At 40.1% G+C, this 25297-nt stretch overlaps 1 protein-coding gene across 2 annotated transcripts; it reads right to left on the reverse strand.

Annotated features, from left to right (window-relative positions):
• Positions 1–1156: 1156 nt before the first annotated feature.
• On the reverse strand, positions 1157–24825 carry LOC309551560 (interleukin-17F-like). Of its 2 annotated transcripts, none has more exons than XM_082252186.1 (3): positions 24718–24825; positions 3252–3460; positions 1157–1398 (listed from the first exon to the last, which is right to left on the reverse strand). In XM_082252186.1, exons 1-3 carry the CDS (start codon positions 24739–24741, stop codon positions 1164–1166), a joined length of 468 nt encoding a protein of 155 aa, XP_082108312.1. In that variant the 5' UTR covers positions 24742–24825; the 3' UTR covers positions 1157–1163. The 2 variants fall into 2 exon arrangements, with proteins under 2 accessions (XP_082108312.1, XP_082108311.1); XM_082252185.1 differs by lacking the exon at positions 24718–24825 and adding an exon at positions 6119–6185.
• Between the last annotated feature and the right edge of the window lie 472 nt (positions 24826–25297).

Consider the following 25297-nt stretch of genomic DNA (forward strand, 5'->3'; position numbering starts at 1 on the left):
CAGTGGTGACCATCTTGTGGGTTGATCTAATGCTCAGCTTTCATATCACTAGGAACATGCCCCATCACCGCCGACAGGAGACAACTAGTGTAGTGGCAGTATGTTTCAATGTTCCGGTCAAACCTACATTTTGGCTGGGTGACTGGATCTATGTAAAGTTCACCTATCATGCATTAAAAGATCTGCAAAGGGATAAGATTGGTAAGTTAGGTGCCAGCTCTATGTTTCTTCCCCAGTTATGAAGCTTGGTGTAATTTGGAAGTTGAATGATTGTTCAGGCTATCACACATAATTTTACCATAAACTATTGCCAGAAGCTCATCGTTATCAGCAAATTCAAGATGCAAAGAGCACAAGGGCTCAGGGAACTAAGGTGTTTAACAGGAAACTTCCAACACACAATAAATCATCATTTAAATCATCATCGTCATTGAAAGAAACAGGTATGGCATCTATCTTCCCTACCCACCACTCCAACATAATTAACCCTATATGTTACAGAATACTTCCCTCCTGGGCTTCTGTTTTAAATGAAATCACATGACAACTAAATTGTATCCAAATCCACCTCTATTTGTTTTGAGATGGCTAGCACCTCTATCAGGTTTTTACTGCTGTCTGTGGGGATATTTATCCTATGTATTTGTCCTGGCCAATTGTTACCATTGTCCATTGACCAGTGTGGACAGAAAGTGAGGAGATAATCTAATAACTTGAGTTGTTGCAGGAAGAGATGGGAAATAATCCAATGGGGACACTTGTTCCAGTAACAACTGTCTAACAGAGGATTTCCTTTAATGTGGAGAGATTTCCTCCTTTTTCCTTGTGTGTCTGAGACATGATATAAAGGAAAATATCCCCAACGGGAAAATAAGCTGACAGGGGTTGAACCTTTCCTTACTCTATACAAAACTTTGGCTTTAGGTATATTTTAAGTAAACTCTTTGAATACATTGTGCTTATTTTAGAAGTGGAACATTTTGCACCATTACGTAGTTACATAGTTTATAAGGTTGAAAAAAGATGGGTCCACCCAGTTCAACTTATGAGAACAGGTCAACCATTGGAAGCAGGTCATGTTGGAGGGTCTGCCTTTTCTATATCTTTTAGAGGACTATGTCTGGCAGGCTAGCAGAGTCCAGTTACATCACTCTTGTTCTATGTTATTGCTCCTGGACCATGGCCCGGACACAGGTGCAGCCAACAGTGACCATCTTCTTCTCCAGCTTGAAGGTGGGGATACAGCCTTTCATCTCCCGATGGAGGACCAGGATCTCCTGTTTGATGGGAAATGAGTTCAGGTTGATGTCCACATTACCCTCTGCATCCAAACATCCTGTATGGAGACACTTGGCCTCAGCAATTGTAGAGGGGAATCGATTGTTATTTACGTCATAGCTGCCGGCAAGAAAAAAGCATACATTGTAAGTCAATATGAAGAGACCTCAGACAAAAAGCTAAGTCAATCAAAAAAATTTAATGGTATCTGGGTACACTGCAACTGGGCTGAATTTTCAGGCTGAATTAATTTTAATGAGCTGAGAAGAAACTGAGGTCAGCACTGCTGACCTTTCTTTCTGAAAATGAGTCATGCTGATCCTCCAACTTCAACACATTGAGTCACTGACCTACAAGTCACATAGGGGTTGATTTACTAAAACTGGGGCGTGCAAAATCTGGTGTGTCTATGCATGGTAGCCAAGCAGCTTATAACATCTGCTTGTTCAGCTTACATATGTTCCTAAGTATGATAGCTGGGATGACATCTAACCATCAATAATAGTTCCCGGGTCTGCCATTGCTTCTTATACTATCCAATGCACTTAATACACCAATGTAATTCTTCTCTCTTCAATGAGAAAAGGGAAGGACTAGGAAGATTGCAAAGAGTTTTTCCAACATGTTGAAAAATCTCTTTTAGCAACATAAAACATTTATCTAAACCTAATGACATTTATTATAGTAAAGCTTAACAATCCCTAAAAGTTTTGGCTGCTGTCTTCTTTTCTTTTTAATTATATTCAGCTGTCCAGCAAAAATGGCAGTTATAGGGTTGAGACAAACAATTTATCACTGACAGTGGGGTGCTAACAATGGTAATTTTTCATTTATTTAATTAAAACCTTGGGGAAAAAAAACTGTTTTGTAACTGCTTAAAACGTGTTAGTTGGAGTTAGGATTTTAGTTAGTCAGTTACGTAAAGTCCATTTGAATCTACTATTCCATTTGACACTTTTCCCAGAAAATGCAACTGTTGCCCAAGTTTGTCTCTATTGCTCTTCCAAAGATGGAGGAGCCATTCTAAGACATGGAATGTGTTACTAGCCAGATCCCCAGGTGTAAAAAAAAAAATGAAAAAAGCCTAAAAACAGAAAACTAAATCAGCCACCTAAAGAATTGGTACTGGTACTGGTACTGCTTTAAGCCCTTCCCTTATCACAGGGATGTTTAAAGAGAAAACATTTAGCATTCTTATTATTTTCATTATTTTGTAAAAATTGTTAATATAAAATATTTCAAAATTTGACGTAAACATATTAAAGCGGAGTTCCAGCCATTCACTCACCGGTCCAGCGATGCGGCCGCCCGAAGCCTCGATCCTCTCCCTTGGCGCCGGCATCACTGGTATGGGAACCCGGCTGTGACAGTTTGCGGCTTCACAGCCGGGTACCCACTGCGCATGCGCGAGTCGCGCTGCGCGTCTTGATTGGCCGGCAATCTTCTGGGACCTCTGACATGTCCCAGAAGATTGCAGGGAGGGAGGGGGAGAGGAGAACTTCCGTTCAGGGCGCCGCGGCGCTCCGAGCGGAAGTGGGAGCGGGTACCTGTCAAAACTAGGTACCCGCTCCCCCCCCAAAAAAAATGACATGCAAAATGTGGCATGTCAGGGGGTCAGGACTCCCTAAAGTGGAAGTTCCACTTTTGGGTGGAACTCCGCTTTAAGGAAGTTGCCATTTGTTATTCCCATTAGAGAGATGAGTATCCAAATTTTTACTGCAGAAAATTACATTTTGTCATCTGAAGACTTCCTCAAAATGATCATCACATCCAAGCTAAAGGTAATTTATTTCCAAACATCATGTTCATATATTTGCTTTTGCAATGATTTTAACCTAGTATAAAAAAAAAAAAAAAAAAATGTAATTTTGAACTTTACTCTGAAAGTACTGAAAGCACAATTCTTAAACTTGCAATTAATAGTTGCATTTTTTATTTTTATTTTTTGAGTGATGGCAGAAGTAAAGATTTACCTGTACTCCCATGGAGAGATGGAGCGTTTCCTCACATCACCACTCATGGCAGGAGCATCCTGTCCATTAATGTTCAGACTAACTTTCACTGATGAGGGGAACTTTGTAACAGGCGGACACCCTCCTTTCTTCAGGTGATGGGGATCCACAGCTGCAATAGGGATCAACAGGGAGTCTCCCAGGAGCAAAATCAGTACAGTCATTTGAATCTGGGGGAAGAAAATCAGGACCCCTTAATAACATAATAATTTACAGCATAATGGGGTTGACTTGCTAAAAGAACAGAGACTGTTAACTTAAAAAAATATATATTTTCTGAGCTTAGTAAATAAGGTAAAGCTATGGTTATTTAACTCAGCCTCATAACAATAAGCCTAATTTTTTTTAACTTCCATCACACATATTTGGGTGTTTACAGTAGTGAACAGAGATTTACCTTATTTACTTACTTTCACCTTGCAAAGTGATCGTTCACTTTGCTAGGTGAACAGAATTGACTCCTTTACTAGAGCAACCCCACTGAATTAAAATCTGCAAAATTATAAATAAATATGTTATAACAACAAACAATTGTTTAATCGGAGTTGCAGTTTAAAAAAAAAATTCCGTGAAACGTTTATTCTAATGAAATTCCATAATTGAAGATTATCTGCCACATTTTGAATGATTTTCCAGTTTCAAGCAACCAAAATTGCAGTAATAATCCAACAAAACCATCAAAAGTCCGGTCAAAGGAAACTGCATTTGTTAGATTGCTATAGAGTGTTGAGTTCCATGCAATCAAGTTTCTAGTGATGTACTTCCAAAACTGGCAAAACAATGTCAAATATATGAACAGAAAAAAGAAACTCTGACCTAATACAGCTATTCATAATTTCTAATGCTTGGCAGGTATGCATCAAAATGTTATTGTCTTTTTTTTCAATATCATTTAAATGTGCCTCTGTTTTTTATCTTTAGTTAAATCAAGTCTGTTAACAAAAATCAATGGAAAGAACATTGATACTTTTATTTAAATCAACTTTAAACTACCATTTATTCTATATAGTTTTGATCAATAGGGATGGGACTGGACAATCAGAATTTATATCATAGCACACATTTTGTGTTTTTTTTTTTTTTCAGCTTAAAATAACAACATATTTTTTAAAATGTTACTTTTAGTTATGAGAAGGAAAAACTTAAATATAAAAAAAAAATCGGTATGTCAGGAATTCTTGTGTATGTAACTTAACTCTCTCTGTCTCTATAATATATTTAATATTATACAGCAATACAATAAATCAATGCATTTCGCAAGCGATAACCACACCAATAACACTACAAATTTTTGATTCAGGGATCATGAAAACGTGTGTTTTTCCCTGTTGGAGCAAATTAGAGCATGATTTATAAGGGCTTTTATTGCCTTCCCCTGGATTAACTGTGGGTTTAGGGTCGCTGTATATAAATATACTTTTTTTTATTTATTTACTTATTCATTCATTTTTTAATTGGTTGAACTTGATGGACTTATATATATATTTTCAACCTATGTTAACCCTTGTAAAGTTTGTATAGGCTTTTAATTATCCATGCTAACCAACAGAAAAATTGTCATGGATGAGGTAAATTTTAAAATCTGACAATTGAAAAATCACAAAGATGTAACATTTTATATATATAAATGGGAACAATAAACCAATGCATTAACCGCTGGGAGAATGGGTAAAAGAAAAAAAAAAAAAAAAATATATATATATATATATATATATATATATATATATATTATAAACTGTGTGATAAAACTTAATAGCAGCCAATTTTTGCAGTGTTACCACTAGGAATAATATAGTGTAAAAAGATATATAGGAATATATATGTAAAATCAGCGCTAAGATTACACAGATAATAATGAATTTAAAGTGATAGGATATAAAAGCAAAGGGTAGTACACTATTCAGATGTGTGATGAAGCTAAAATAATAATATGATAAACCAAGAAGTGTAATAGAAAAAAACAATATGATAAACCTTCAAAATATATAAATAAATAACAAGCAAGTAAAAATCAAAAAGTCAAAGTGATAGGATAATAGTGCATACAATCAAAGCAAATAAGTTGACAAATAATTAATAAAATAATCCATAATTTACGCAGATAAAATAAAAGTTAAAGTGACTAGTGCTCCAAAAATTTCCAAAACACGTGAATGAGAAAGTGCTTCTTTAAACAATCATGTGAAAAAATCCATTCGTATTGAGGTGAATGGTTAAAAGATTCAAAATAATTCATATAAGTAAATAGTAATAATTAAAACGATTCAGAATCAAGTTCAATACAGAGAGTCCATGTGATTGTGCAGAGTAAACACATAAAATCTTTACCACACAAATGGATTTTTTCACATGATTGTTTAAAGAAGCACTTTCTCATTCACGTGTTTTGGAAATTTTTGGAGCACTAGTCACTTTATTTTTATCTGTGTAAATTATGGATTATTTTATGAATTATTTGTCTACTGATTTGCATTGATTTTATGCACTGTTATCCTATCACTTTGAATTCACTGTTATCTGTGTAATCTTAGCGCTGATTTTACATATATATTTCTATATATATTGTATATATACATTTCTCCACAGGCAGAAAGTGAAATATACATTTTCCCAACATTAGAACTTTGGCAAGTTCAAGAGTATTTAATAGATGAGAGGTGGTACACTGTGAGAAAATATTTGCAGAATAATTTTGCTGCCCTGGCTTACAATTTAAATTAATATGATAAAAAAGTATAGACAGGGACCCTCTTAATCTTGCATGGTTTGAGAGTAATGTCTAATCAAGAAAGCCAGAAATAAATAAAGATCATCAAAATTGTCCTCACCATGGTGGCTCTTGTGTTGTCCATGGTTCTTCTTTGTCCTGTATGTGAGTGTCTCTATAGCAGGTAGGTGCTCTGAGTTGTACATCAGGTTGGGACCCCGGCATTATATAGCCCATTCTGTGGGTTTTCCACTGCTCTCTGGTAAGTCTGTGGTTTCAACGTAGAGTGGTTTCCTCTCTGACATCGGTGTATATAGCACGCTCTTATTTCTTGTTGAACAGAAGGAAAATCTGTGGCCAGGCTTCCTGAACTAGAAAGTAGTGCTGATAAATGATAAACTATATTTGCATATCTCTAGCAGACGTCACTGTGCAATAATCATTCTGGTTTTCATTCATAAATAGTTCATGAGTTGTGGGTGTGTGTGTTGTCACATTGACATTGGTGTTTGTTTTACAAACACCATGAAATCCACCAGGAAGCCACCAGGAAATCAAATCTTTATTTAATACTATGGACACTCTTACCCTGCGTTCACACCTATGCATTTATTTAGTGCAGTTTGCAGAAATGTACAACAGTCCATTTAACATGGTTTCCTATGGTACACATTCACATCTATGCGTTTTGCAGCCAATTTTTGGAAAGGGTCTGGGACATTTTTTCCCACATTTTGCGTGTAATAGACTTCAATGGAGTCGCACCAGAAAAGCAAGTGTTGTATTTGAGATGTTATTTTTGATGCGTTTTGTGTTTTCTTTTCCCTTTAAAAAACGCTGTCAATAGCTGGTTGCTAAGAAGTGGGCCGCTGCATCCTTGACAACTGATGAGTCATCAGCTGTCAGTGGGGTAACCCGCTAACAGCTAAATGTAAAAAAAAGATTTGCTGGCAAAAAAATTGGGGAAAAAAAACGATATGGACCCCCCCCCTCTTCCTAAATCCATGCCAGGCCCTTCGGGTCTGGTATGGATTTGAAGGGGACTCCCCCACACCAAAATTTCTAAAAAAATTTCTAAATTTCTAAAAAAATTACATGGGCTGCATGCCCTTAACATAGGGGGGCTTTGGGGCCCCCACCCCAGAGAACTTTGTCCCCATGTATAAACCACATGTATAATAGGGAAAACCGATATTGAAAAGTCATTGAATAACCACTTGACCTCTGGATTTACCCCCTTCATGACCAGGTCATTTTTTGTGATAGGGAACTGCGTTACTTATATAATAATATAATAATATAATAATAAAATAATAATATAATAATAATTTTGAAAAAAATTGGCCAATATGTATTTTGCCACATATTTTTGGTAAAAAAAAAATCCCAATAGGAGTATATTGATTGGTTTGCGCAAACGTTATAGCGCCTAAAAACTATGGTATATATACAGGAATTTTTATTTTTTTACATTTTTTTTTTACTAGTAATGGCGAGGATCAGCGACTTGTAGTGGGACTGCGATATTGCGGTGGACAATCGGACATTAACTGAAACTTCTGACACTTTGTAAGAACAAGTGATATTAATACAGTGAATAGTGCTAAACATATAAACTGTCCCTGTACTAATGACACTGGCAGGGAAGGGGTTAAACATCTAAGGTGATCAAAGGGTTAAATGTGAGGCTAGGCAGTGTTTTTGTGTAAACTGTGTGCTGCTTTTACTAAGGAAAGTGATGGATTTTATTCCCCAGGGACACAAAATCCATCACTTTCCCTCTGTCAGAATGCTCCACAATGCTCTGCCTTGTTTACATTAGCAGTGCTTCATTCTGTGTCTTTGCCCGATGATTGGTAGATGCCGGCGGACATCCATAGCCCGTCACCAGCAGATCCGCTTCTGCTGTGAGTATTCACAGCAAAAGCGGCCTGCCGGCGGCGCACACGCGAAACAGTGCAGAATCACTTACACAGTATCTCACAAAAGTGAGTAAACCACTCACATTTTTGTAAATATTTTATTATACCTTGTCATGGGACAAAATTGAAGAAATTACACTTTGCTACAATGTAAAGTAGTGAGTGTACAGCTTGTATAACAGTGTAAATTTACTGTCCCCTCAAAATAACTCAACACACAGCCATTAATGTATAAACTGCTGGCAACAAAAGTGAGTACACCCCTAAGTGAAAATGTCCAAATTGGCCCACAGTGTCAATATTTTGTGCGGCCACCATTATTTTCCAGCACTGCCTTAACCCTCTTCGGCATGGAGTTTACCAGAGCTTCACAGGTTGCCACTGGAGTCCTCTTCCACTCCTCCATGACAACATCAAAGAACTGGTGGATGTTAGAGACCTTGCGCTCCTCCACCTTCCATTTGAGGATGCCCCACAGATGCTCAAAAGGGTTTAGGTCTGGAGACATGCTTGGCCAGTCCATCACCTTTACCCTCAGCTTCTTTAGCAAGGCAGTGGTTGTCTTGGAGGTGTGTTTGGGGTCGTTATCGTTTGGAATATTGTCATTTGGCCCAGTCTCCGAAGGGAGGTTTTAGTATGTCACAGTACATGTTGGCATTCATGGTTCCCTCAATGAACTGTAGCTCCCCAGTCCTGGCAGCACTCATGCAGCCCCAGACAATGACACTCCCACCACCATGCTTGACTGTAGGCAAGACACACTTGTCTTTGTACTCCTCACCTGGTTTCTGCCACACATGCTTAACACCATCTGAACCAAATAAGTGTATCTTGGTCTCATCAGACCACAGGAGATGGTTCCAGTAATGCACGTCCTTAGTCTGCTTGTCTTCAGCAAACTGTTTGTGGGCTTTCTTGTGCATCATCTTTAGAAGAGGCTTCCTTCTGAGACGACAGCCATGCAGACCAATTTGATGTAGTGTGCGGCATATGGTTTGAGCCCTGACAGGCTGAACCCCACATCCCTTCAACCTCTGCAGCAATGCTGGCAGCACTCATACGTCTATTTCAAGACAAGACAACCTCTGGATATGACACTGAGAGCGTGCACTCAGCTTCTTTGGTCGACCATGGCGAGGCCTGTTCTGAGTGGAACCTGTCCTGTTAAACCACTGTATGGTCTTTGCCACCATGCTGCAGCTCAGTTTCAGAGTCTTGGCAATCTTCTAATAGGCCTAAGCCATCTTTATGTAGAGCAACCATTCTTTTTTTTAGATCCTCAGAGAGTTCTTTGCCATGAGGTGCCATGTTGAACTTCCAGTGACCAGGATGAGAGAGAGACAGGGAACAATACAAAATTTAACACACCTGCTCCCCATTTACACCTGGGATCTTGTATCACTAACAAGTCACATGACAGTGGGGAGTGAAAATGGCTAATTGGGCCCAATTTGGACATTTTTACTTAGGGGTGTACTCACTTTTGTTGCCAAAAGTTTAGACATTAATGGCTGTGTGTTGAGTTATTTTGAGGGGACAGCAAATTTACACAGTTATACAAGCTGTACACTCACTACTTTACATTGTAGCAAAGTGTCATTTCTTCAGTGTTGTCACATGAAAAGATATAATAAAATAATTACAAAAACCTGAGGGGTGTACTCACTTTTGTGAGATACTGTATATAAACGTTTCTGCACAGAACGGCTGTATATCTGCTATAGGGCGGTTCTTAAGTGGTTAAGAGAGCCTGGGGTTGCTTTACTAAAACTGGAAAGTGCAAAATCTGCATGGCAGCCAATCAGCTTCTAACTTCACCTTGTCCAATTAGCTTTGACAATAAAACCTGGAAGCTGATTGGTTTCTATTCAGAGCTGCGTCAGATTTTGCACTCTCCAGTTTTAGCAAATAAACTCCCCTGTGTTCTCCGAACACCAAATCATCTACAGAAGAACAACAACAAAATAGGAACAAAATAGGAATCTCCTTTTCACATGATTAGAGGAAGTAAAGATAATGATCAGCAGGACAAACAGAGAAAGGGAAACTTCCCAGAGGTGACACAGACAGCAATAAAATAAATCTGGAAAGGCACTTCCTTGATGTATCCAAAACTAAAAAAAAGAAATACATTGTAATATGTATGAAATGACACAAGAGGACTATCGGAAACAAAACCCAGTGCTGCTTTTTTATTGGTTCAGGGACTGGGTGACTTTGTTACCATCCCTGCTGCCAGCTGGTCCAATACTTTTAACAAAGGCAAAGTAAATTTGGTTAGTCTAGTGTTAGGGGGAACATTGCGTTTAGGGTTGGGATCCGAGGTTTAGCGGTTATGGTCAAGTTAAAGGTTTAAATGTTAGGTTCAGGTTAAAAAGGAGCTCCAGTCTTCTGTGAAAAAATTAAAAGTCAGCAGCTGCAAAAACAGAATTGTTAAAGGCTCAGGGTATGCCTAATTGTTATGTTAGGGTAAGGTAAGGAATAATGGGCTAATTTGCTTAACCACTTCTATACAGTGCACTTTCACCCCCTTCCTCTCCAGGCCAATTTTCAGCTTTCAGCGCTCTCACATTTTGAATGACAATTGCGCGGTCATGCTACACTGTACCCAAATGACATTTTTATCATTTTTTTCACACAAATAGAGCTTTCTTTAGGTGGTATTTAATCACAGCTGGGTTTATTTATTTCTATTTATTTTTATTTATTTATTATTTATTTCTTACAAAAAAAAAAAAAGAAAAAAGACAGAAAATTAAAAAAAAAAAAAAAGTTTTTCTTATTTTCTGCGAATAAATATTGAAAATAAATAATTTTTCTCCTTCACTGATGTGCGCTGATGAGGCGGCACTGATGGGCACTGATAGGCTGCACTGATGGGCACTGATGAGGTGGCACTTATGGGCACTGATGAGGTGGCACTTATGGGCACTGATGAGGTGGCACTTATGGGCACTGATAGGTGGCACTGATAGTCGGCACTGATGAGCACCGACAGGCGGCACTAATGATCACTGACAGGCGGCACTGATGGGCACTGAAAGGTGGCACTGATGGGCACTGAGAGGTGGCACTGATGGGCACTGACGGGCAGCACTGATGGGCACTGACGGGCAGCATCGATGAACGCTGATGGGCGGCACTGATCGGCAGCACCATCAGTGCCAACTATCAATGCCCATAGTGCAGCCAGTCAGTGCTTAGATGAGCAGGCACTGATGGGCACTGACTGGCAGCACTATGGGCACTGATTTTGGGCACTGATGGTGGGCACTGTGGGTACTGATTGTCACTTGATTTCACTTCTGTAATCAGTGCCCTGATTACATGTTTTTCTCTCCCCTATGAGGAGGAGCCGCTGATCGGCTCTCCTCGCCTCACACTCTGACAGTGTGAGGCGAGGAGAGACAAATAACGGCACATCCTCATTTACATGTGACCGGCTGTGAATGGACACAGCCGATCACATGGGTAAAGAGTCATGTCATTGACTCTTTACCGAGATCGGGGTCATGCCGTGTCCTAGCAACACGGCGTGGCCACGATCGCCGCACTTCGCGCCCCTGCTGGTGTGCGAGAGAGACAATTCTGGGGCACCGTCATATGACGGCGCCCCAGAACAATAGTTGCACCGCTCCACCGTAAATTGACAGCAGGTGGGTAGCAAGTGGTTAAGCACTTAAAGGGTAACTCCACTTTTGTGGGGGGAAAAAACAGCAAATAAAGGAAAAACAATATAGCGTATACAATTGCGACACAAGTCATATTGTAATTGAATGTTATCAAAAATTACCTTTTCTTTTCAATTTGCAGCTGCTGTATTTTCTGAAATTGCAATGCAATATGGCTACCTGGAGCTGTTCTGTACACAGAATGTATACTGACCGCACCCCAGAAACATCATTTCCTGCTTGTGTGATTGGCTCACTAATTTTCCCAGAAGCCTGCTTAAGAAACAAGTCAGATTTCTGGCATCCCCTGCAACAAAAATGTAATTTTTGGTGAGATACTTCTAATAGGAACACGTCTAAAGGTATACACGCCTGGCAGATTTCCTCATTAGTGTCCTGCAGCTGCCACAGCTGATAGATAATTATGAAACCACTCCCATTTGACCCACTCAGCACAGAGGCACAGAGAAACAAACAATGATTTCTTCAGAATAACAAAAGGTAGGAATCTGCAACAAAGTTTGTTATAATCCCTGCAATGTACAGAGATCACCCAGAGGGTAATGTTTTTTTCTCAACAAAAGTGGAGCTACGCTTTAAGGACCAAGCCTATTTTTGACACTTGTTTGCAAGTTAAAATCAGTATTTTTTGCTAGAAAATGACTTAGTACCTCCAAACATTATATATTTTTTTTGTAGCAGAGACCCTACAGAAAAAATCAGAGATCATTGCAATACTTTATGTCACAACGTATTTGTGCAGCGGTCTTACAAACACAATTTTGTTTTGGAAAAAATGCACTTCTTTGATTTAAAAAATAAGAAAACTTTAAAAAACTAGCCCAATTTTTTCTCTATAATGTGAAAGATAATGTTATGCCGAGTAAATTGATATGTAACATGTCATGCTTTAAAATTGCGCACACTCACGGAATGGTGACAAACTTTGGTACTTAAAAATCTCCATAGACGACGCTTTAGAAATTTCTACAGGTTACCAGTTGAGCGCTATAAACAGAAAAAGAGCGACTATTCTGAAAAAAAAAACTATATTTTTCATTTTGTGCTATATAACATTCCCAAAAAAAAAATGTAAAAATCTAAACCTTTCTTTCTTTTAGGCCAATTTGTATTCTGCTACATATTTTTTGTAAAAAAAAATCACAATAAGTGTATTTTGATTGGTTTGCGCAAAAGTTATCGCGTCTACAAACTAGGGCAAAGAGTTATGTAATTTTCATTTATTTAACTTTTTTTACTAGTAATGGCGGCGATCTGTGATTTTTAGCGAGACTGCGCATTGTGGCGGACAGATCGGACACCTAACTGACATTTTTGACACTTTTGGGGGGACCAGTGACATTACTACAGTAATCAGTACTAAAATATGCACTCTTACCTGACTAATGACACTGTCAAGGAAGAGGTTAACCCAGAGGTGATAAAAAGTTTAAGTGTGAGCCTAGGGAGTGCTTTCTAACTGTGGGGGGGACTTGTGAAGTGATCATAGAGACCTGTGATCCTATATAGAAGGATCACAGGCGCTTTGTGAGCATTTCAGAGAGAACGGTCAGCTGTGCTTACAACAGGAGACCGTCCTTCTCTCTCAGCGGGGAGCGATCGCGGGTGCCTGGCGGCAATCGCAGCTGCCGATCCCATGGATTAACATCCTTGCTGCCTAGTGGGGGCAGGAGCATGCCGCCGGCGTGCGCTTGCCACCCCCCCAGCACCGCTCAAGCGAACCGACGTACCCATGTGTTGATTAGCGCAGCCGAGCCAGTCTGCTGCAGTATATGTGCAGCGGGCGGTCGGCAAGAGAGGGCAAAATTTGTCATAATTCTGCAAAGAACCCGATCAGGTTCCAGGATTTATTGCTAAAGCTTAATTAAACAAGATGAGGTTAGAAGCTGGTTGGTTTCTTTGCAGAATTGTGTTTAATTTTGCTCTCTCTAGCTTTAGCAATTAAACCCCCAAGTGTCAGAATTGTCGGCCGCAATGTCTCAGTCCCACTAAAAATCACAGATCGCCCCCATTACTGTTAAAAACAATAAAAAAATAAAAAGTCCATAGTTTGTAGACACTATAACTTTTGCGCAAACCAATAAATATACGCTTATTGTGATTTTTTTGTTACCAAAAATATGTGACGGAATATAAATTGGCCTAAATTGATGAAGAATTTCGTTTTATAAATATACATATATAAAAATATATATATGGTTTTTTTTTTCAAAATTTTGGAGTTGTGGAGAAAAAAGGACATCTGCTTTATTTGGGTACAGTGTCGCACGACCGCGCAATTGTCAGTTAACCACTTCCCGACCACCCGCCGCCTATTTACTATGACAGGGTGGCTCTCCTGTGCAAACCGACGGAGGTCTATGTCGGTCGCGCGCGGGAAGCTAGGGGGCGAGCGCGCGCCCCCGGTGGCGCGATCCCACCCGGCTCGTCAGTGGGGAAGCCAATGCATAGGGCAGATGGCTCCGATTGCCGTCTGACACCTGTGATCGCTCCCCGCTGAGAGAGAAGAACGGTCAGCTGTTGTAAACACAGCTCATCGTTGTTCTCCCTGGAATTATCATAGAGCCCATGTGATCCATCTATGTAGGATCACATGTCTCTATGGTCATTTCACAAGCCATGCCCCCCACAGTTAGAATCACTCCCCTAGGCTCACATTTAACCCCTTGATCACCCATATTGTTACCCCTTTCCCTGCCAGTGTCATTATTACAGTAACAGTGCATATTTTTAGCACTGATTACTGTAGTAATCAGTGGTGGCCGGGCGATAGGGGGCGCAGCCCCCCCCCCCCCCTAAAAAAAGAAAAAAAAAAGTAAATTTTTAGCGCACTCGGGGCACCGGACCTAGTGCTGGGTATGGGGGGGGGTGGGGTTTTGCCTCCCACGTGAGGCAGACACAGGCGCCGATTGGTGGCCTTCTGGGGGTCATCGGGGCGCAGAGCAATGCGCCCCGACACTCCCCACTTTCCTGGACTCCTGGCTGTGATTGGTCCAGACTCCAGCCTGGACCAATCACAGGAGGACATCCCGGGACGGTCCTGGGGTCACGTGACATATGGGGGCGGTGCACCACCCCGGCGTCACGTCCTTCCTGCCCGCCGGCGCAGTCTGAGTGAGAGCCTGAGGAGAGCAGCCTCATTTGGAGCACTGGAGTAGGACGTCCGACCGTACGTACCACTGTGAACGCGCCATTCTTTCAGTTCGCACGACTGTCATTCGGGCATCGGCATTCGGCAAGAAGCTGCGTGGCGTGAGACCGGCGCTGGTGACCTGACCTGGAGTGCAGTGACCACAGTGTGTTATCGGCCTGGTCCGGAGTGTGTCGGCCTGGAGTGACCGCCCGGAGTGTGTCGGCCTGGTCCGGAGTGTGTCGGGCTGGAGTGACCGAGTCGGCCCAGACTTACCCGCCTACTCCCAGACAAATTTCTGGAGTCTGGACTGGACTGGAGCCTATTCCTGCTAACAAACAGGTAAGCAAAGCAGAATAATGTCCCATATATGATCAGAGTGACCTATGGAGCCAGGGCTATATACTGCTATATACTCACTGACTGAAATATACTGACTGCAATATACTAACTGCAATTTACTGACTTCTATATACTCACTGCTACATACTGACTGCTATATACTGACTTCTATATACTCACTGCAATATTCTGACTGCTAGGTACTGACTGCTATATACTCACTGCAATATACTGACTGCTAGATACTGACTGCTATATACTCACTGACTGCATTATACTGCCTGACTGCAATATACTGACTGCTACTGTATATACTCACTGACTGCTATATGCCCACTGCAATATTCTGACTGCTATATAATGACTGACTGCAATATACTGACAGATATATACTGACTGCTACTGACTGCCGAGACTGACTGCTATAGACTGACTGCTACATACCGACTGACTGCTATATATTGACTGCTATATACTGACTGCCTGCTACATAATGACTGCTATATACCCACTGCAATATACTGACTACTACATACTGACTGACTGCAATGCTCTAACTGCTATATGTTGACTGCAATATACTGACCGCAATATACTAACTGCAATATACTGACTTCTAAATACTGACTGCTACGTACTGACTGCTATATACTGACTCCTATATACTCACTGCTATATACTCACTGCTACATACAGACTGCTATATACTGACTTCTATATACTCACTGCAATAAACTGACTTCTATATACTGACTGCTATATACTGACTTCTATATACTCACTGCAATATACTGACTTCTATATACTGACTCCTACGTACTGACTGCTATATACTGACTTGTATATACTGACTGCTATATACTCACTGCTACGTACTGACTGCTATATACTGACTTCTATATACTCACTGCAATATACTGACTACTAGATACTGACTGCTATATACTTACTGACTGCTATATACTCACTGCTATATACTGACTGATTGCCATATACTCACTGCTATATACTGACTGCTACAAACTGACTGACTGCAATATACTGACTGCTACATACTGACTGACTGCTATAGACTGCTACAAATTTATATGTTTAGAGTGACCTATGGAGGCCGAGACACCAACAGAGACATACTACATACTGACTGAAATATACTGACAGCTACATACTGACTGCAATATACTGACTGCAATATACTGACAGCTACATATTGACGTACGCTGGTCACTGCATTGAAAGGGGGCCTGTACTGTGGGGTTTGTGCTAGGGGGCCTGTACTGTGGGGTTTGTGCTAGGAGGTCTGTACTGTGGGGTTTGTGCTAGGGGGACTGTACTGTGGGGTTTGTGCTAGGGGGACTGTACTGTGGGGTTTGTGCTAGGGGGCCTGTACTGTGGGGTTTGTGCTAGGGGGCCTGCACTGTGGGGTTTGTGCTAGGGGATCTGTACTGTGGGATTAAAGCTAGGGGGTCTGTACTGTGGGGTTTGTGCTAGGGGGTCTGTACTGTGGGGTTTGTGCTAGGGGGCCTGTACTGTGGGGTTTGTGCTAGGGGGCCTGTACTGTGTGGTTTGTGCTAGGGGGTCTGTAATGTGAGATTAAAGCTAGGGGGTCTGTACTGTGGGGTTTGTGCTAGAGGGCCTGTACTGTGGGGTTTGTGCTAGTGGGTTTGTACTGTGGGATTAGTGCTAGGGGGTCTGTACTGTGGGGTTTGTGCTAGGGGGTCTGTACTGTGGGGTTTGTGCTAGGGGGCCTGTACTGTGGGGTTTGTGCTAGGGGGACTGTACTGTGGGGTTTGTGCTAGGGGGTCTGTACTGTGGGGTTTGTGCTAGGGGGTCTGTACTGTCGGGTTTGTGCTAGGGGGCCTGTATTGTGGGGTTTGTGCTAGGGGGCCTGTACTGTGGGATTAGTGCTAGGGGGTCTGTACTGTGGGGTTTGTGCTAGGGGGCCTGTACTGTGGGGTTTGTGCTAGGGGGCCTGTACTGTGGGGTTTGTGCTAGGGGGCCTGTACTGTGGGGTTTGTGCTAGGGGGTTTGTGCTTGAGGGGTTTGTGCTTGAGGGGTTTGTGCTGGGGGGGTCTGTACTGTGGGGTTTGTGCCACTCTCAGTCAGTGTATCCCATAATAGGGTGTCTCTCACAGTACATCCCATAATAGGGCCCCTGCTCCCTATTATGGAATATACTAGTGCTGATGGACCCCTTAATATGTGATATATTGGGAGAATTTGTTCACGCAAGCAAAATACAGGGGACAAAATGGGTGGAGTATATAAGGGGTGGGGCTTTTGAGAAATGGGAGGGGCCAAAATGGAAGGGCGGGGTCTTGCGCCCCCTCCCCCATCTTAAAACTTCACCAGCCGCCACTGGTAGTAATGTCACTGGTCCCCAAAAGTGTCAAAAATTTCAGTTAGGGGTCCGATCTGTCCACTGCAATGTCGCAGTCCCACAAAAAATTGCAGATTGCCGCCATTACTAGTAAAAAAAAAATGACATAAATCTTTCCCGACTATTAACTTTTGCGCAAACCAATCAAAATACGCTTATTGCAATTTTTTTAACAAAAATATGTAGCAGAAAACAAATTGGCCTAAAATGTTAAAAAAAAATGTATTTAAATTTTTTTGAGAATGTCATATAGCAGAATGTGAAAAATATTGTTTTTTTTTTTCAAAATTGTCGCTCTCTTTTGTTTATAGCGCAAAAAATAAAAATCGCACAGGTGATCAAATACCACCAAAAGAAAGTTCTATTTGTGGGGAAAAAAAGGACATCAATTTTATTTGGGTACACAGTCGCACGACCGCGCAACTGTTCGTTAAAATAACGCAGTGCCGAATCGCAAAATAGGGCCTGGTCAGGAAGGGGGCAAATGCTTCCGGTCTTAAAGTGGTTAAAGAAAATAAATAATCACAGTTTCATCCATCCCTAAGGCTCGGTTCACACTACGGCGCTCCGACTTAGGGGGCGACCTGTGAAGTCGCGTGCACCGTGACTTCAGCACGACTTGCATGGACTTCATAAAATGAATGTCTATGCAAGTCGCTCCAGGTCACCCCGAAGTAGTACAGGACCCTTTTTCTAAGTCGGAGCGACTTGTGTCGCTCCTATTAGAACCGTTCCTGTACTACACTATGGGACGCGACGGTGCATGACTTGTCAGGCTGACCAAGTCGCCTGACAAGTCGTACCAGTGTGAATGGAGAGTAACTGCATTAATGTTTTTCTTTTCAGAAAGTAACATGTTTTTCTTTTCTGCAAAAAATGTGAAATATAATTTACCCCAAGCCAAACCCATTGGCAGGATTTTTCACTCTTTATGTTATTTTTTTGACCAGGCTTCGGGGAAGCTTGGCCTCTAGGTATGGCGTATAAGCTCAGCTCCATTTTTCTAAGCTGCAAAATGTTTTTTAAACTTTTCCGACCCCTTGCCTTCACAGTACATTTTTTTAAAGGTGAAATAACCCTTTAAAACTCAGGGGCTGACTCAGACCACTGGGCTCCACCTATGACTAAAATATCACTTTTGTGGGGAGAGATCCTTTAATTTATATCAAAAGAAAAGCAATACAGAATTAGATCCTTTGAGAAAGCCAATTGGGCGCTACATGTCAGGTGGGCAGTGACATTATCACGCTGGGCGGGGCTTGGGCATAATATTAGAGAACAGTGTTTTTCCTGTGTTTATATCATGCCTGATTTTATTGATTACATATACAGTATCTCACAAAAGTTAGTACACCCTTCACATTTTTGTACATATTTTATTATGTCTTTTCATGTGACAACATTGAAGAAATTACACGTTGCTACAATGTAAAGAAGTGAGTGTACAGCTTGTGTAACAGTGTAAATTTGCTGTCCCCTCAAAATAACTCAACACACAACCATTAACCACTTTGCCACTGAGTACCGTAGTACTACTGCGACAAAGTGGCTTGTTATCGTCTGACGACGTAGACCTACGTCGTCAGACACTCCCCCTTGTGGGCGGCGCTCGCGCACCGCCGGAGGCTCGCTCCCGCTGTATTCAGTCACAGCAGGAGTTGGGCCAGTGGAGGAGCAGCGGCGATCGCCGCTGCTCTGCCCCGAACGTCGGGGATCTAGTGTGGAGATCCGCCCGCCTGTGTAAACACAAGCGGGTGGATCTCCCAAGTGACAGGGAGTGACAGATCGGAGTGTTCAGTATAGCTGAACACTCCGATCTGTCCCTGTGTCACTCAGTCACCCCCCCCCCCCCCACATGCCAGTAAGCACCAGGCATACATTAACCCCTCCCTCTCCAATAAAATTAACCCCTTCCCTGCCAGTGTCACTTTTACAGTAACAGTGCATATATATAGCACTGATTACTGCAGTAATGTCACTGGTACCCCCAAAAGTGTCAAAAATGTCAGTCAAGGGTCCGATCTGTCCGCCGCAATGTCGCAGTCCCGCAAAAAAATCGCAGATCGCCGCCATTACGCGTTAAAAAAAAAACACCAAAAATGACAGAAATCTTTCCCTTTGTTAGTAAACGCAATAACTTTTGCGCAAACCAATCAACATACGCTTATTGTGAATTTTTTTACCAAACATATGTAGCAGAAAACAAATTGGCCAAAAATTAAAAAAAAATTTGATTTTTACATTTTTTTGGGGGGAATTTCATATAACAAAATGTGAAAAATATTGTTGTTTTTTCAAAATTTACGCTCTTTTTTTGTTTATAGCGCAAAAAGTAAAAATCGCACAGGTGATCAAATAACACCAAAAGAAAGCTCTGTTTGTGGGGAAAAAAGGACGTAAATTTCGTTTGGGTATGGCGTCGCAGGACCACGCAATTGTCAGTTAAATTCGCACAGCGCCGAATCGCAAAAAGTGGCTCAGACGTAAGACAGCAAAATGCTCTAGTGGTAAAGTGGTTAATGTCTAAACCGCTGGCAACAAAAGTAAAAATTAAAAAATTGGGCTCAAAGCATCAATATTTTGTGTGGCCAGCATTATTTTCCAGCACTGCCTTAACCCTCTTGGGCATGGAGTTCACCAAAGCTTCACAGGTTGCCACTAGTGTCCACTTCCACTCCATCCAAGCTGCTTGCTGTGGGGGCACTGAACAGGAGTGGGGGCCATGAGAGCAGAACAGGGACCCAAGAAGAGGAGGATGAGGGTTGCTCTGTGCAAATCCTCTACAATGGAGCAGGTAAGTATAACATGTTTGTTATTTTTTTAGGGAAAAAAAATTAGACTTTACAATCGCTTTAAAAGAGCTTTACTAATATTTTATTATTTTGAATTAATAGTAACATTTATTATGAAGATGAATTTACAGCATTCAGCTTTCTTTTACTTCTTTTATTTTTTTATATTATAACAAATAAATAAAGTGTAGCTATCCTATAAGAAGATATAAATATATAAAATACATAAATACATAGTTTAAAGTACAGTTACTATAAAATTTGCAACATACATTGCTACAAAATTAACCACACTTATTCAGTGCTACTGATCCTATAAATCACTGGCAATTTATAATACAAACAAATGCCCAGTTCGGTAGAACCTGTCACTGGTGGCCATCTTGTTCTCGTTTTTTTCATATCGCTAGGAACATGCCTCATCACAGCAGACAGGAGACAACTAGTGGGATAAATAGGTAATATGCTTCAATGTACTGGTCAAGCCTACAATGTAGTTGGGTGACATGATCTATTTAAACTGCACCTGTCATTGAGTATATGATATTCTGCAAAGGACTAGGATTGAGAAATACATAACACCAGCTATGTATGTTTCCTCTCTAGTTATAAAGCTTAGAGTAATTTGGAAGTTGAATGATTGTTCACACTAAACTTTCTCACAACCTAAACTCCTTGTGCTATCATGGTAACGTATATGAAATTTATCATAAGCAGCAAATTCACGATGCAAAGGATACTAGGGCACCCAGACCTATGTTAGGTGTTTAACAGGTAACTTCCAAATTACTTCAAACTTCTTCATTATAAGGACCAGGTATAGTGCCTACCTTCCCTACTCAGCCCTCCAACATGGTACACTTTGTATATTACAGAATACTTTGTAATTGAGCTTCTCTTTACTTTTCTGAATAAATCACTTGAGAGGTAAAGTGTATCCAAAGCCACTTCTTTTTGTTTTTTGGTTGGAACCTCTGCCAAGTTTTTATTTATGTTGGTGGGGAGATTAACTCTCTCTATTTGTCCTGGTCCATTGCCACCATTATCCATTATCCAGAAAAGAAAGTAATGGAATAATCTAATATTTTAAGTTGTTAGAGTAAAAGATGTGAAATCCTTCATTTAGGACCCTTTTTCCAGTGGCAAGTATGTAACAGAGGATTTTTTTTTTTTTTGGTGGCCCGTACGGGGACCGAACCCGCGACCTTGGCGTTATCCTAACAGAGGATTTTAATTAGTTTGGAGAGATTTCTCCTTATTTCCTGTTGTGGTAAAGGGAAATCTCCCCAATGGGACACAAAGAGGAAAAAAAAGTTGACAGGAGTTGATTCCTTACTCTATCCAAAACTTTGGCTTTAGATATATTTCAAGTACATTAAAATTATTTTAGGAGTGGAACTTTTTCTACCACGGGGAGTGGGTCATGTTAGAGGGTTTGCCCTTCTCTTTTAGAGAACTCTGTATGGCTGGCATGTTATAGCAGAGTCCAGTAATATCACTCTTGTTCTGTGTTATTGCTCCTGGACCATGGGCCGGACACAGGTGCAGCCAACAGTGACCATCTTCTTCTCCAGCTTGAAGGTGGAGACACAGCGTTTCATCTCCCGATGGATGACCAGGATCTCTTGTCTGATGGGAACCGAGTTCAGGTTGATGTCCACATTACCCTCTGCATCCAAACATCCTGTATGGAGACACTTGGCCTCAGCAATTGTAGAGGGGTATCGATTGTGGTTTACATCATAGCTGCAGGCAAGAAAAAAGCATGCATTGTAAGCCATTATGGGGTGACCTTAAACAACAATTAAAGTCAATCAGAGAACTTCTAATGGTATCTGGGTCTAATGGCAACTTGGCTAAAATCACAACTTGAATACATTTTACTGAGCTGAGGAGAAGACCAAAAAACAGTTAGTCACCTTGCAATAGAATTTTCAATTTTCCCCTAAGCTTAGAGAATGTGGTGAAATTTCACTTTGCAAAGAATACCCAATCACATGCAAGGAAAATAAAAAACAGCAATTTGCTTTCACATGATTGGATGATGGAAGTCAGCAACACTTCACCTAAATCATTAAGCTGTGGAGTAAATTGCCTTGAAAAGTAAATTGTTTATTTCTCTTTAGAAAAGGAACCTCTATGTACAGACTGGATTGGTATAGCTGCTTTCTTTCAGGATTTTTGAAGTGCAGAAAAAAAATGTATTCATACTTTTCATTTTGTTCTTTTTTTAACTTGATTTATAGTGTCTCTTTAGGTGGACATTTACAAAACTAGAAATATAATAAAGCCTAAAAAAAGTTGTTTCGTGGCAATATTATTTTAAAGTTTTAGATACATTTTTACAATTTTAAATTCTATTTAATGGAAGCATCTGCGTTTTTATATAACTTGTGTTGTGTGGCAGGCAGTATAAATCTTAGGACTAACTGAATAGAAATACCAATATTTTGGCAGGTAGAAGAGCTCCCATTTGCTTATTGCAATGGAATATTAAGCTCTAAATAATTTGGGGTATTTAAAGTTAAGTGCAAAAGTTTTACTTAAAGCAAACATCTTCCTAATTATTCACTTTCCAAACTTTGAAAACCTAAGCAAATGTGAACTACCCATTTAGAAAAAAGCTGCACACACTATCTCTATATCTGTCTCCTAATACATTTTTTTCATAGATGGCAGAAGTAAAGAGTTACCTGTACTCCCATGGAGAGATGGAACGTTTCCTCACATCACCACCCATGGCGGTAGCATCCTGTCCATTAATGTTCAGATTAACTTTCACTGATGAGGGGAACTTTGTAACAGGCGGACACCCTCCTTTCTTCTGGTGATTGGGATCCACAGCTGCAATAGGGATCAATAGGGAGTCTCCCAGAAGCAAAACCAGCACAGTGAGCTGAATCTGGGAGAAACAAATAAAGACCAGTTAATGATGTATAATTTACAACACAATTGGGTCATTTCCTATTGAACAGAGGCTGTTCACGTGGCAAAATGAATGTTTGCTGAGCTTAGTAAATAAGATATAACTAGGTTTATTTACCTCAACCTAATAACAAAAAGCCCGATTTTTCAACTTCCATCACTCATAATTGAGTACTCGAAGTGACCAGAGGTTAACCTTATTTACTTACTTTGCACTTTGCAAATTGTTAATTCCCTTTGCTAGTGAACAACATTTACTCTTTATTAAAGCAACTCCACTGGATTAAAAATTAAATCGTTATCTGATCACAAAAAATATGTTTGATTTGAGTTGCAGATAAAAATATTTTTTTGTGAAAAGTTTATTCTACAGAACACTCCACAATTAAAGATCATCTGCAACATTTTGCATGATTTCCCAGTTTGAAGCATCCAAAATTGCAGTAAAAATCCAACAAAATTATCCCAGCCTTTAAGTGCTTCTAAGCTAGCCCCACTACAATTTTGCTAGTAAACAACTTTACTAACGCAACTCCACTGGATCGAAATCTGTAAATAATAAATAGTTATCTGGTCGCCAAAAAAAATATGTTTAAATGGAGTTGTAGATAAAAATATTTTTTGTGAAAAGTTTTTTCTGCGGAAAATTCCATAATTAAAGATCATCTGCCACATTTTGCATGATTTCCCAGTTTGAAGCAACCAAAATTGCAGTAAAAATCCAACAAAATAATCCCAGCCTTTAAGTGCTTCTAAGCTAGCCCCACTACAATTTTGGTCATTTGGTCAGTCAAAAAGCAGAAAACAATAATAGAAACTGCATTTTAGTAAATTGCTATGGAGCATTCAGTTCCAGGCAATCATGTTTCTACCAAGCAAAATTGGTTAAAAATAAATGTCAAATATATGAATACCAGAAGAAAGAAACTCCTAATACAGATATTAAATCCTTTCTAATGCTAGACTGATGTATATGAATATTTTGTCTTTTTTTTTTCAATGTATTCTGAATGTGTCTCTGCTTTTTTTTCTTAGTTAAATCAAATCTGATAACACAAATTAAAGAAAAGAACATTGACCAATTTTGTTAAAATTACCTTTAAATTACTATTCACTCAGTACAGTTTTGATTAGGGATGCACAAGCAGAGAAACTGGACAATCAGATTATATACAGCACAGCTTTTGTGCTGTGCTTCAGTTAATTGACAACTCATAATTAATCAACATAAATGGAAGAATATTTTTGAAAATTATATATTTAGTTCTGAGCATAAAAAAAGAAAATATAAAGAAGAATATTTTTTAAAATGTTATATTTAGTTCTAAACATTAAAAAACATATATAAAGAGAAAGAAGAGTATATTTGCAAATGTTATATTTAGTTCTTTAGTTAATTATTTTGCTGACCTGGCTTATAATTTGAAATAATATGATAAAAAGAGTAATGACAGGGTCCCTCTTAATTTTGCATAGTTTGAGTAATGTCTAATAAAGAAATCTGAAAAGAAATAGGGGTCATTAAAGTGGTCCTCACCATAGTGGCTCTTGTGTTGTCCATAGTTCTTCTCTGTCCTTTATGTGAGTGTCTTTGCAGCAGGTAGATGTTCCGAGCTGTAGAGCAGCTAAAAGTTCTGAGCTGTATAGCAGGTAGGTGCTCTGAGTTTTACATCAGGTTGGGACCCAGTCATTATATAGCCCGCTCTGTGGGCTTTCCACTGCTCTCTGGTAATCTGTGGTTTCCTCTCTTACTCTTTAATTGTTGAGCATAGGAAAATCTTACATTGATAAATAATATAGACAGTGGCCAGGCTTCCTGAAGTGGAATGTAGTGCTGATAAATGATAAACCTGGTTTACCTGGTTTGGTAACCTGTGGTTTCATCTCTTACCCCAATTTGTTGAGTCGAAGGAAATTCTTACCTTGATAAGTGCTTTAGACAGCAGCCAGGCTTCCTAAACTGGAGAGTAGTGCTGATAAATAATAAACCATATTTGCATATCTCTAGCAGACGTCACTGTGCAATTTTTGTTCTGGTTTTCATTCATAAATAGTTCATGAGCTGTGGCTATGAGTATGTTGTCACATTGACATGTTGGTGTTTGTCAAAAAGTGAA

Source organism: Pelophylax lessonae (genome assembly GCF_965119305.1).
Source record: "Pelophylax lessonae genome assembly, chromosome: 3".
Lineage (NCBI taxonomy): Eukaryota > Metazoa > Chordata > Amphibia > Anura > Ranidae > Pelophylax > Pelophylax lessonae.